This window comes from Sinocyclocheilus anshuiensis, unplaced genomic scaffold (genome assembly GCF_001515605.1).
Source record: "Sinocyclocheilus anshuiensis isolate Anshui unplaced genomic scaffold, SAMN03320099.WGS_v1.1 scaffold328, whole genome shotgun sequence".
Lineage (NCBI taxonomy): Eukaryota > Metazoa > Chordata > Actinopteri > Cypriniformes > Cyprinidae > Sinocyclocheilus > Sinocyclocheilus anshuiensis.
Window position 1 is genome coordinate 2091587 of NW_015558621.1, and position 14137 is coordinate 2105723.

Here is a 14137-nt window from a genome sequence, read left to right on the forward strand (position 1 = left end):
TCATACGAGTTCTGAAATGTTTGCAGTCGGATAATGGACCACAGTTACAATTATCCATTTAGCAAATGCTTTTATCCAAAGCTACTTACAAATGAGACGGCTATTCATTAAGAAGAAAAGCCTCTGGTTATTTGAGGTATGAAAGAGGTGGAAATCTGCTTTGCATTCTGAGCTCCTGAACTTGCCATAAAGGTTCAGTAAGGTTTAAATATGCTCGACTGGGGAGACGTTTTACTTCATCCTCATGCTTTTCAGTTCCTCCAGCCATCTCTGTGAGGGGATTAATTTAGCAGAATAGGGAAACATCTTGAGGGAAGGATGTCTACAACTTAGGCTGCACCTGGTACTGAAAAAATGGCTGTTATGGGATTATGTACAGTAATTATAGGCCATAATGAGGTTCATGAAAAGGGTTGCCCATGTCATTATAAATAAACCATCTAATCATGTGCAGCAGTTGAACAGGCAATAGATGTTGTGATGTGTCTTTAGATATATGGACTGAAAGATGGTTCATCAGACTATATTACTTTTTTGTCTACTACATAGTCAATAGTAGTTACATAACAGAGTGAATAGATAAATTGAGCAGAGTAAAATTGCATGTTTCTGGGCAATGAAAGTTCATAACGTTTTAAATTTATGAAGTAAATCAATAAATAAATCACCCCAAAATTAAACTTCCGTCATCGTTTACTGAGCTTTTTTTGTTGCTTCTTCTGTACAGCACAAAATAATATATTTTGTAGAATTTTCTGATGCTTTTTTCTCCATACACTGAAAGGAGCATCTAAAATACTGTAAAAGTATCAAAGAAAGTGATTCATATATAAATTCTTCTGAAACATATAATGTAGTATCATTCAGTTAGGAATAGATGGATGTTTTTCCCCCTGAAAATCTTCCTGTCAGTTCAGTTCAGTTTAGTTTATTCATCCTTTGGGAAATTTGGTTTGCACAGGTGTCACACATCACATTAACACAGTTTCACACATAATCATTAAAATAAATAAATAAAAGAATTCCAGCATATCAATTTCAGCAAGTTTACAGATGATTTGAAGTAGAACTAGCAGTTGTTATGAATGAGTTCTTAAACCTCCTTGTTCTCCCATCCTGTTGCTCTATATCTACGGCCTGATGGGAGGACAACTAACTCTTTATGTAATGGATGAGATGGACAATTAATTATCGCATAAGCTTTTTAAACAACACGTTCTTTAAAAATGTCTTGAAGCAATGTCTGTTGAACTCCAATCACCTTGGATGCAGTCTTAATCAGCTTAGTCATTCTATTTCTACCAGACAAGCTGATACAATCAAACCATACAATGACACAGTAAGAAATGACAGATTCAATAAAGCTCCGATAAAAGTGTCATTAACACTGTGCATACTTTAAAATAATTCATTTTTCTTAAGAAAAACAAACGTTGTTGGACCTTTTTACAGCCTCAGTATTAGCATCAAAATTTAATTTATCATCACTGTACCAGATATCTATACTCATCCACAAGTTCAATGTCCCTCCCATTAATGACAGTAGGAGAAATAGAAAGAGCAGTCTTTCCAAAATCTATAATCATGTCTTTGGTCCTAACTATATTTCAATTTAAACTACAATTCACACACTAAGAAACAAAATCATCCACCACAGGTCCATGAGATGTCTTCTCATTTGCCAGGAGACTCACAATGACAGTATCATCTGCAAACTTCATAGTATATACCTATTGTCAAATGTACTCCTGCAGTCATTAGTGTGAGGGGAACCTGTAGAAGAACATAACTTGGAAGATAGCAAACCATTGACTCTCACACACTGTTTGAGTCCTGTTTGATAAAAAATTGACTATCCACCTTATCAAATTAAGATCCAGGTTGAATAATTTAACAAGCTTTTCAGCTAATACATGTGGCCTAGTTGTGTTGAATGCAGACAAAAAATCAATAAAAGCCAGCCGTGCTCTTGTTTTTGGAGTTTCCAAGTGTTGAGTTACTAAACACACAAGAGTAGTTACCGCATCTTCCACACCCCTCCCTGCTCTATACACAAACTGAAAAAGGATCTAACTTATCTTCTACATGCTTCAATATCCCCACTCTCACAATTTTCTCAAATGTTTTCATCACCAGAGAGGTGAGGGCTACTGGTCTAAAATCATTTAAATCCTTTGGGATCCTACATTTTGCCACAGGAACAACTGTAGCATGTTTCCAAATTTGTGGGACAATTTGCATTTTAAGAGACATGTTAAAAATCTGTGTAAATATACCACTTAACTGTAAACTACATGTTTTCAACACCTTGCCACTAATGTTATCTGGTCCAGGACTTTTATTTACTTTTATTCTTTTAAAAGACCTATAGCCACGGTAGGAGCATCAATATTAAACACTGTAATACTACTTTGCGAAGCATCATATTTAACATTATTATCATCCATATTAAATCTTAAATTAAATGTATTTAGTTCTTTAGCTAAACACATATTAGAAGTATACCCATCTAAAAATACCATAGCCCTATCACTTTCCTGTAAGCCTGTCATTAATTTCATCCCGTCTCACACTGCCCTTTGATCAGAATTTAAAAATTTGTATTCAATTTTTTCTTTGTAATTATATTTTGCCTTCACAATAGCTGCTCTTCCTTTCTTCCTAATAATTGAATAAGCAACTTTATCACCACTTTTAAAAATAACCCTTTTTTTTTTCTTGAGAAGGCTTTTCAATTCTGCATTAAACCAAGGCTTATTATTTAAATAGCAGGTGACCATCTTACTATCAATCACATTCTCAACACAGAATTAAATATAACTACGCACCACATCAGTCAACTCATTAATATTATCCGATGATTCTTGAAAAACAGACCAGTCCGTACACTCAAAGCATCCTTGTAGAGCCAATATACCATCCTCAATCCATACTTGGACCTTCCGTGTTTCTGTGCCTCTCCTTCGCAGCACAGTCTTGTATGTAGAAAATAGGTGCACCATGCTATGGTCAGAAGAGCCCAGTGGGGGCTCAGCAACGGATCTGTACGCCCCTCATATGGATCCATAACATAAATCTAGAATCTTATTTCCAGGAGTGTGACAAGTGATGTACTGATGTTTTGTTGCAATTACTGTGATTAAAATCACCCAAAACAAGGCACGGGGCATCGGGTGAGACGGACTGAAGTCTTTGTAACACAGAGAACAACACTTCATTTGCGTTTTTAGTATTAGCTAGGGTGAATATATAGAACTGCCAGGAACACCAGAGGAAATTCCCTGGGCAAATAATATGGTCTCACAGAAATTGTCAGTAGTTCTCTGCCATATCTTTGAAATCTCCTAAAATTCATTTGCAGAAACGAATCCTTTTGTGTTTGACAAAAGAAAGAAAAATGTACCAGTTTGTTTTGGGGTGAGTTATTAAGTTAAAAAAGTAATAGTTCAAAGTTGCTGAAAATTTACTCACCTGCAGGTTATCCAATGTAGATGAGTTTGTTTCTTTATTGGAACATATTTGGAGAAATGTAGCATTACATCAGCTGCTCACCATCCTCTGCAGTGAATGGGTGCCGTCAGAGTCCAAACAGCTCATAAAATTATTACAGTAATCCACATGACTCGGGTTCATCAATTAATGTCTTGTGAAGTAAAAAGCTGTGTGTTTGTCTGAAATTAATCCATCATTACGGCAATTTAACCAAAATATGAGTCCATGTTTGTATGAAACTAATACATCAAGGCGTTTTAAACAAAATATGAGTACATAATCCACTGCAGAGGGTCCCAATCTGTTTAGATGATGAAACAAACTCATCTACATTTTGGATGGCCTGAGGGTCAGTACATTTTCAGCAAATTTAGATTTTTGGCTGAATTGTTTCTTTAGTACTTCACATTCAATATACAGTGTTGTAAACACAGTAATATTGTGATTGATTATTTACAGTGTGATACAAGAACTACATGATTAATATTCAAATGGTCAAGTTTTTTTTAGAGTTTATTTTGTAAATGTATAGCACATAAAAACAAAAGCCTTCAGGATAGTATGGACAGACAGGAAACAGGATGTATATGTTAAATCAGTGACCATGAATTATACAGTTTTTCTTCCTGAATAACCTAAAAATTGTCATCTGCCTTTTCTCTTTACCTTCCCTACTAAAAAGTAATTTGTCAGTGCATGTCAGAATATATAAGATACAATATGCAATTCTTTGTTTATTTTCCAGGCATCATAATGTGTTAACTTAGGGTGGTAAGACTGAAATGTGACTAGTCACACATAGTTTAAGTATCACACGTTAACAGTGAACATGACTGTCTCACACAGGCCGCAGGGGCTTCTTAGAAAAAAATGGGAAAACAGAACCACACGGGAAATTTCACACTGGATATCTTTGTGAATTCATGTAATAAAATGCTCAGAAGCATACAGTCATGGATATTATATCTTGTACAATGTCCCAATTCAAGATTATACAGACATGCATGACAGCATGAGGTCAAAGGATCCAGTAACATCTGGAGACATTTAAAACCAATACATTTAAATATGTACCATATTTGGTAAAATACTTGAATGTTAGGCCAATATTAACACATTTATGAGAGTAAAATTTAAAATGCCATGGAATGTCATATTTATGATATCAGTTAGGTCTGTGTCTTTGATCATCATTTGCATATTTTACTCACTAATGAATTTCTTCAACACAATAAGTACCCACAAAAACACTAATTTTATTTCATATTACAAAGACATTTTTTTTGACATATGCATAAAAGACAATTCTGATTTGGTCTATCATTCCCTAAGAATGCAAACAAAAGCCGCCAATAATGTACTACACAATCCTGACCATTGTCTGTCCTTAAAGAGAATAAGCAATGGAAATGCTGTCATCATTTACTCACTCTCCTGTCATTTTGAACCTGTTTGAAATTCTTTCTCATGTGGAACAAAAAAGGCACACTTTTTTTGCAGAATGTACTTATTTCTCGGCCATGTATTTTCAATGAACAAGCACTGAAGCTTTAATGCCAAGCTAACAATGTTAGAACTAGGAGCCATCTTAATTTGAGGAATCACATGATAATTAAAGAGATCACATGATCAATCAGGACACACACTGATCCAAATTTTTATATAATTTAGCTTCACATTGTAACAGCCTTTTGTTAGAATCACCACCTCTTCTTGAACAGGTCAATCTCTGAATACCTGTAAATCTCATATCACTAAATTTATGGTCAGCATCCGCAAAATGTCTGGCCACAGAAGAATGAATATCCATCCTTCTAATAGAGCTCCTGTGCTTGTTGATGCGGGTCTTTAATTGACGATTGGTCTTGCCAATATATTGTAGACCACATGGGCATGAAATAAGATAAATGACAAAAGATGATGAACAAGTGATGGTCTCTCTAATTTTGAATGTTTTCTGAGTGGTGGTGCTAGTGAAAGGATCCGTTTTAATTGCATTTTCACAAGCTTAACAAATCCTGCATGGGAAGAAGCCAGTGGGATGATCCAAAGTCACATATTTGTTCTCCTTAATGAAGATATCAGAACTGACTAGATGATCTCTTATGTTGCGTCCCCTATAATATGAAAAGAGGGGGAAGAAATTGACTGTAAGGGAGACCTTTCTTCAGAGGAATGTTATGGAAGCTTTTGGCATGGAGGATGCTATTCCGATCCGTAGGTTTTCTATACAGAGTTGTAAATAAAGTATTGTCATCAACACAAACATAAATATCCAAGAAACTGATCTTGTTCAAACTTGTTTCCGTATTAAATTGGATCTTTGGAATAAGGTTGTTTAAATGATCAACAAACATCAGTAGATTCATTCACTAAATCAATCTGAATAATTCATTTACAAACTGAACTAATCCAGTTCACAGATTAAATGATCTGCTTATAGCGGAAAACATCTCACTGGAAGGAAATATTATCAGTGACACACATTTGAAGTATAGCTTGTTCCAACACAAAGGATAAAAAAAAAATAAAATAAATTTTTTTAAAGTCATACAGAACAACATGACGGTTTGTAAATGATGACAGAACTTTGGTTTTTGGATGAAACATTCAAAACAACAGATACATTAACATGGCAGCGGCTATTTGCACTAAGTGTAAATAGCGATAAGTGCAGATAGCAATAGATGCTATTTACACTAAGTGCAAATAGTGATGGATTCTATTTACACTAAGTGTAAATAGCAATTAGATGATATTTGCACTAACTGAAAAAGCATATTTTCTTAGCGATATGCTATTTACACAGTGCAAATAGCACTGTTTCTGTTTCAAATTTACAGATTCTATTTACACTAAAAGCAGGATTTTCTGCTATTTATACTACTTATTGACAATAGTGGCAATTATCTGCAGTATTATAGTATTGTACATTATAAAACAGTGTGGAATAATAACATATTGAGTGTAAATTATAATTTTAATTCAAATGATTAGATGGATTCCACCTTATTGGGACAATAAAGCCCTCCCTACACCATACTCTACCCCTAGTCGATACGTTATTTTCAACTTTTCGATTATTTCCTTCCTTTTTATTAAAAATAAATGCCTTTCGAATGTGATACGAAAATTTAAAAGGGAGAAGAAAGCAGTTGGCAAAAGGCGGATCCGAACACGGGTTGTTCACGTCAAAAATCTACGTCACTGGAGCTGTTGTTTGCTAGCCGTCTTTTGTATTGTTGACTATCCCAATCACACGTTGGTGGGCGGAGTTAGTGTAAATAGCCTCTGTCAACAACGTGAGCTATTTGCACTTAGTGTAAATAGACACTCCGTAACAAAATACAACGAATAACAGATAAATTAACAGTAAACATTGAAAACAGTAACAGGATATTATAATCACTTTTCCAGAGTGTGACACAAACCACAAACACAGTCGAGTGCTGATTCACTCCTTCATGCCTCCTGAAAGTTCACTGTGGCGTTTCATTTCACAGTTTTCCCCTTTGAGAAACAAGCTACCATGCGATTGACACTCGTGCAGCAAGTGTTGCAGTGCAGGCCTCAACTTTTCGCTTCATTTTCCTCAGTTAGCATGTCCAGCGAGGCTCGACGGGCGCTAGATAACGGTACAGCGGTGGCTGGTGTCCGGGCTCATGCTAGACCCTCCGTCCGTTTTGACGGTGGTCTTGGATGAGCTGATTTGGGAGCATAGCTCTTTGCGATGGCAGAGGCGATCGCGGTAGTTTTGGGCGAACACCAGCAGCATTAGGGGGTTGATGCAGCTGTGAGAGTAGCTTAGGCAGATGCTGATGTTGTACGCGTACACAAAGGCGCTGGTGGGCTGCTGGATGGTGAGGTTGATCACCTGGATGACATGATAGGGAGACCAGCAGACCAAGAACAGGGCGATCACCATCACAACTGTCTTAGTGGCCCGTTTGGCCCACACTGACTGCTTGCGTTTGACCCGCCGGATGGAGCGGAACACGTGGTACAGAGTGAGAGTGTAAAATGTGCTTATTATAATGAGGGGGACGATGAAAGCCAGCATGGACTGGTAGAGCGTGTACCAGTACATATCCTGAGGCCCATCCAGATAAATCATACACATGTCCATGTTCGTTTTGGAGATGAATTTAGTGTATATCATGACCGGGATGCTCAGAAGGAAGCTGCCCACCCACACCAAAATGTTAATGATGATGGTCCACTGAATGGTCCTCTTTTCAGATGCAGGATGTACAATTGCAATGTACCTGGAAAAAGAAACAATAAACAATGTTAAACAAAGTAGTGCCACCCAAGAGTTAATGACCCTTTTTTTATTTTTAGCTCTTTTAATATTGCTGCATCAACTTTGTATAAGATGATTCTCCCGAAATTAGTTAGGAGAAATAAAAACAGAAACAGTTATAGTTTAAATATTGTAGCTCAGATAAATTGGCCTTATTTTGCAGAGAAATGTTTGAGTTCATACTGAAATCTGATCTCTTTGGTATCTGGGCAAATCTGAGCACAGTTTGTGATATGATTAAAATGTCTTCTGATACTCTATACAAAGCAGACTTGTGATATTAATAGGGTCTTTTTCTATAGAGAAAAATATTGAGAAGCTGGAGACATAAGCACAAGTAATTTGATCTCTATTTGATCTATTTTCCCATTTTCTGGGAGAAAGAGATCTTATTTTTTATATGAGATTTTTTTATATGAGAAGAAAATTCACAATTTTTCAGGATTCAAATTTAATAAAAACTCAAATGCAGGGCTATTATTATATTCATGCAAAACAGAGAGATGTTGAAACTATATTGTAGCATAAATAACTTTGTATAAATTAGATTAAGGACAAATTGTAGCTTTCACTAAAGATGATTCAGTAAGTAGAATTTGAGTTTATCTTTTGTACAAATTGTCCAACAAAACAACTGCCTGCATCCATCCATAGTGGGTTCCAGTGCATATACAATTGAATCATTATTTTACTAAACACATTATTAAATAATAATTCATTAAATAAATATGTAAATTATATTTAACATATTGAGTAGCTGTTTAATAACAAACATACTTCACTATTCAAAAGTTTGGGGTCAGTTAGTCCTCTACCAAGACTGCGTTTAAAAATACAGTAAAACTGTAACGTTGTGAAATATTTTTTTTTACAGTTTAAAATAACTTTTTTTTTCAATCTATGTTGTAAAATGCATTTTATTCCTGTGATGGCAAAGCTGAATGTTTAGCAGCCTTTACTCCAGTCTTCAGGGTTACGTGATCCTTCAGAAATCATTCTAATGTGCTGATTTGCTGCTCAGGAAACATTTCTTATTATTATCAATGTTAAAAAAAATTTTGCTGCTTATTTCTTCCTCATTCCAGCATCTTTCCTTGGCACAGTTGTCTTTGTCTTGCTCACTAGGGGTATTAAGGCACTATTTTACACCAAAACCGCTTTGGAGCAATATGTATTGTGAAAAGAGCTATACAAATAAAGCTGACTTGTCTTGACTCTTGGAAAGCAAACAGGTCACATGCTACTAGAGCTGCAAAACAGCACAGCAAGTGACAGCTTTGAAATGCATTTGCTGTGTTTGTATTCTTCTAGATTTCTAGAAATCAAATAAAAAGCTTGTGTGTAAAATCAAGAGATGTGTACTTTACTCGTGAACAGTCCAAACACAGCAGCATCATTTTTCATTAAGTGTTACAGCTCTTGTATACTCTAGTCAGACAACAATATTTGTTTTTTTCCCCTTGCAATTTCATATAAAGGGAAGAGAATGTGTCTGGCTTCATGTTTAATGTATTGCTCACAGTAGTAACAGTGACTTTAAGGTTGCCTTTTAAATAGAATATGGGATTACTGTATAATGCTTAGTAAAATATAATGAAAATGTGCAGTTAAGATGCTGTATCTAAGTAACTTTAAGCATGTGACCCAGTAAAAACCAACATAATTCCTTTTGGGAATACAGCAATGACGCTATATGAAAAAGTGATATAGTGGAGCTTTATCACCTAATCATGCATCAAGAGGCCTTCTGGGGGACTCATGTCTTTGACACCTACAACTAAGCAAAAACTCTCCTCTGCACTCTGTTTTTTATGTGCATCCTTTGTATGTGGTGAGATATTGTGTTAAAGTGCTTTTGTGTGCTATAATTATAAGTAAGAGGGGTTTTCAGTGTCACACACTGTTGTTGCTGAAGTACAGTCTTGCAGACTTAAGATAGAAAAATGATAGATGCAGCTTGCTTTATTTTTCAAGGTCGTGTAGCATGGATCACATGGATGTGAGAGTTGCATCGATTTCATTCTTTTCTTTTTTCTTTGCATACATTCAGTGGAACATCTAGATTAGACTTTGATTAGCAGCAATGAACAGCTGGGCTGTAATTTCATATAATTTGGTGAAAATAGTCTGTGCTCTGTAATTAGAGTTTGAATAAAGAATTCTATCCTTTTGACCTCAAAGCTGATGCACTTCATAAGCACATTTATTATCTTGACTGTACTGGTTTGCATCTGAAAGAAACCTGTCAGTTGCATGTCACAGGTCAAGGAAAGAAATGTAATTATATGTATTATTATATATTTTGCAAAAATGAAGCCTATTTTGGTAAATGATTGTTTCACATAAAATTACAATGTAATTTTTACAAAAAAAAAAAAAAATCGTAGTAATAATAATAATAATAATAATAATGTTTTATTTTTATAGTGCCTGTCAAGAACCCAAGGATGCTTTACAAAATAATACAAGCAAATTGGCAAACAAAATACACCAGACAGTCAAGAGCCCAAATACGTTTCACAAAATAATACAAGCAATTGGCAAAAAATAAAAAATAAATATAAAAGACAATGAGAGGGGACATTCAGACAAACAGGTATTGACAACAAAGAACTACAGTTAAACAACAAGAGGTCATGCAATCATATGATGAACACCAATTATGTCAAGAAGGTGGTCATATGTCATACAAACAGAAGTTGAGAAATAGAGAAGCAGAGAGGTAAATGAGTTATTAGAGAACTAAGTGAATAGATGAGTTTTAAGTTGTAAAATAAAAGGTCTGGAGAGAGGAGGCAGCACGAATATTATGGGGCAGCTTATTCCATTGCTTACCACCCACCGTAGAGAGTTTATGCTTGGGCACAACAAGCAAGTTATTATTGCTAGATCTGAGAATGTATGGTTGCACTAACTCAACTAGGTATTGCAGCAGTAAAGCAGCATAACAGTTCCAAACGCTCCGATATGGTGATGTCGCTGTTTATTCGGAAGTTCAGACGCTTCGCCTAAGCATCCAAGCACTGTTCCAATAAATCCAAATGTTAAGTCCCAAGAAAACACATCCAAACGCTCGGATATGGTGATGTCACTGTTTATTGCTACATCCAAATAGCACTGTTCTATTAAATCCAAACTTTAATTTTAGTAAATATTTATGCTGATAATAAATACAAATCACACAAAACACATTTATGCATTGCAATATTTTCTATTAAAAATGACTGATTATTATAATGAACATCTATACTGGAAAAAAATATTTGAGGTCACATTTGAAATCTTTTGATTACAGACTTTGGAATTTTGGCAAATCTCAGCAGAAAGTTGTTATCTCGTATGAAACTGCAGATGAGACTCAGCTAACAAGAAACATTCTCAGAATTTTGGCAAGTTTCCCCTCAAAGTTATGAACAAACGTTCTTCCAGTAATGTTTACAGAACTTTCATACAGAGTTATCTGGTTAAAAACGTTATTTTTACATTGATCATAGAACATTTTATTTCAGAAAAGTTTTATTTGGACAGTCATCTTACGTTCTTTTTTTGTAATGTTGCGGAAATGTTTCAGAACGTTCCCGTAATGCTTGCATAACTATAAAACGGAATGTTCCCTTATTGTTCCCGTAAAAAAAAATGTAATTTTTTTTTTATTTTTTTTTTACAAATTTAAAAAGCTGGACATTTTCAATATACAGATATTTAAACAATATTTGAACGATGTTCTTATAAAATAGCCAATGTTGTTAGCTGGGGATGCGTTTTTGTCTTTAGTAGAATAGTAAACTGATGACATAGCAGTTAGATCTCATTTTTATTTTTTGATAGTTTCAGGCCTACTTTGCAAGAACGGTAAAGTATGCACTGCATTAATTTTGTTCTGACTTCCAAAATGCATGCAAGTCTCACCTGTCAATGCAGAGCACTGTCACAATGCCCACTGTGGTAAACTGGTTACTGACATCCACCACCACCACAGCTTTACACATGAAGTGGCCAAAGACCCACTGTCTGTCCCGGACCAGCTGATGGATGTTGAACGGCATCACCAACAGGAAAAGCAGGTCTGCGATGGCCAGATTCAGAACGTAAATATCAGAGACCATCTTCTTCTTGCATGATGCCACAGCATAGATCACCAAACCGTTGGCCAGAACTCCAACTGAACACAGAATGCCGTAGATAGTGGGGAAGATGTGCATGAAAGACGCGATGTCAATGATGCTGTACGACGGAACGGTTCGGTTCACACACGAAAAGTTAGACGAATTTGCAAATTCGGAATCGCAAAGAACATCCGAGGTGTTCATCCTAAAAAAAAACAAAACTGTTTGCTTAAAAAAGAAATAACTATGAAAAGTTGTCGTCTGGGCTGCGCACGATTACGCAAGCTTTTACGCAGCGCTCTACTTCATATCCACACCGTTTAAAGTTGTAAAAGCTTCCCTCGGCTGTCAGTTATCGCCGTTGTCATCTGCTTTGCTTTTCATTCAGTTTGCCGATACTTCCTCAGTCTCCTGAGATACTGTTTAAATAAGTGCCCAAAAGCTGGAGCTGGAGCGTGTTCTGCGCGTCTGTCTCCTTCAGTTCGGCTGTTTGAAGAGATGCGTATGTCTCCACCCTTTCAGAGTCCTCTCCCCAAGCTCACCCATCACACTCAATATTTAAGAGCAAAAATATTTGATTATTCATTTGTGCGGTCTATCACAGCAAGACGCTCCAAAGTCCAGTGGTCACAATCAGTCTCCTGATCTGACTGCTTGCTGCCTGTTGCACGCACATCTTATTAGACCTGTTAAAGTTTAATCATTTACATTCAATCTAATTGACAGTTGTCTATATCCAAAGTAGCTTTAATGTATACATTTTATCAGTTAATGCATTCACTGGAAATTGAACCCATTACCTAGGCACTGCAAGCACTTTTTAAGCTTATATTGGCTGTGCATTATCACTGTTCATTGTGTTTCAAGGTTGTATAGATTAATTGTTAAATTGATCTTGCTGCCCAGCCCTTTTATGGAGTATGTTCTATTAACAGGTAAAGTCTAACATTAATTTGTTCACACTTTAAAACTAAAGCCTTATCTCCCCAACACACATCCTTGAACAAGTTTCAGCGCCACTGCATTCCTGTAAAAACACTCCATCATCTTGCCTAGATTTGAGGGAACACTTTTCAGGAGAGAACAAAGCATGTCCTTTGAAGATTGGAACCCTCTTTTCCACAGATAAAGAAGTAACTTAAGGTGCTCATCCTCTTCCAGATGTCTATAGACAGCCCTGATTGCTCCTGCAGAGCAGAAAGGATTTTGATGAAAAAAGGTTACTCCAAAAAAACAAAAAAAAAAAAACAAAACCTTTATTGCATACATTTATGGATTTTATCCATACTATCTTACAAATCATGTGTGACAGTGCATGCAAAAGAGCATTGCAGCAGTCCAGTTTATGAATGACCTGCTAGGAATGGTCTGATTGGGTACAGTATTTTTGTTTAATGTATAATAATAATAACAACAATAATAATTATTATTATTTAAAAAATATGAACAGTAATATAGTAAAATATGATTTACATTTAAAGGAACTATTATCTATTTGAATATATTTTCAAATGTAATTTATTCCTGTGATGGAAAAGCTGAATATTCAGCAGCTATTACTCCAGTATTTACATGATCCTTCAGTCATTGTAATATGCTGATTTGGTTCTCAATTATTATTAATTATTACTGACCTTGGCATTATTGCACCCTGAAATGAATAATTCACTCAAATCAATGAGCATCAAGGAGAAGGTGAAGGCTTTGTTCAAGGAGCAGCGCAATTATGGAAAACTCGTCAAAATCTCCAGCTCAACTGCCAATTTGGTGCGACTCATTACTTCACAGTTGGTTCATGCTTCTCTTTTCTAAGTCTGCTGATTATGGAAGGTAATTTGCAATTGTTGATACATGTGGATTTATTCATGTTAATAATGCATGCCCTCATTCATAGTAATCAGCATAAGTAGATTGGTTTGTTCTGTGTTCCGGCAGAACTGAAAACTCCTTGTGTTCCTTTATATTGCCTTTGATACAGTCTTTGCTATTCAAAGCAATTAAAACAGCGAATTTGCATTTCATTTTGTGACATATGTTCAACTGCAATGCATAGCCAATCCTCGATGACTGTCACAAAATGTAACATAAACAGCAAGATTCCTGGATATCACTCTGAAAGGACTGAGAAATGCATGCTTTCAGGCAAATATTTCTCTCAGTCTTCACAAAAAATACAAAACGATAAGAGAGAAAACATGGACCTGACACTAAGATGACTGACCCAAAGGAAAAATAT

The 14137-nt window shown here is 35.6% G+C and overlaps 1 protein-coding gene across 1 annotated transcript; it reads right to left on the reverse strand.

Moving 5' to 3' along the window:
- Positions 1–6896: 6896 nt before the first annotated feature.
- Positions 6897–12105, reverse strand: LOC107680602 (melanin-concentrating hormone receptor 2-like). Its single transcript, XM_016476544.1, has 2 exons — positions 11705–12105; positions 6897–7757 (listed from the first exon to the last, which is right to left on the reverse strand). Exons 1-2 carry the CDS (start codon positions 12103–12105, stop codon positions 7118–7120), a joined length of 1041 nt encoding a protein of 346 aa, XP_016332030.1. The 3' UTR covers positions 6897–7117.
- Between the last annotated feature and the right edge of the window lie 2032 nt (positions 12106–14137).

Excerpts from the sequence above, each read along its gene's own strand:
- LOC107680602 (XM_016476544.1), bottom strand. The coding sequence starts at position 12,105 with ATGAACACCTCGGATGTTCTTTGCGATTCCGAATTTGCAAATTCGTCT. Across the intron at positions 7,758-11,704 it reads ACAGTGCTCTGCATTGACAG|GTACATTGCAATTGTACATC; the intron begins GTGAGACTTGCA and ends TTCTTTTTCCAG.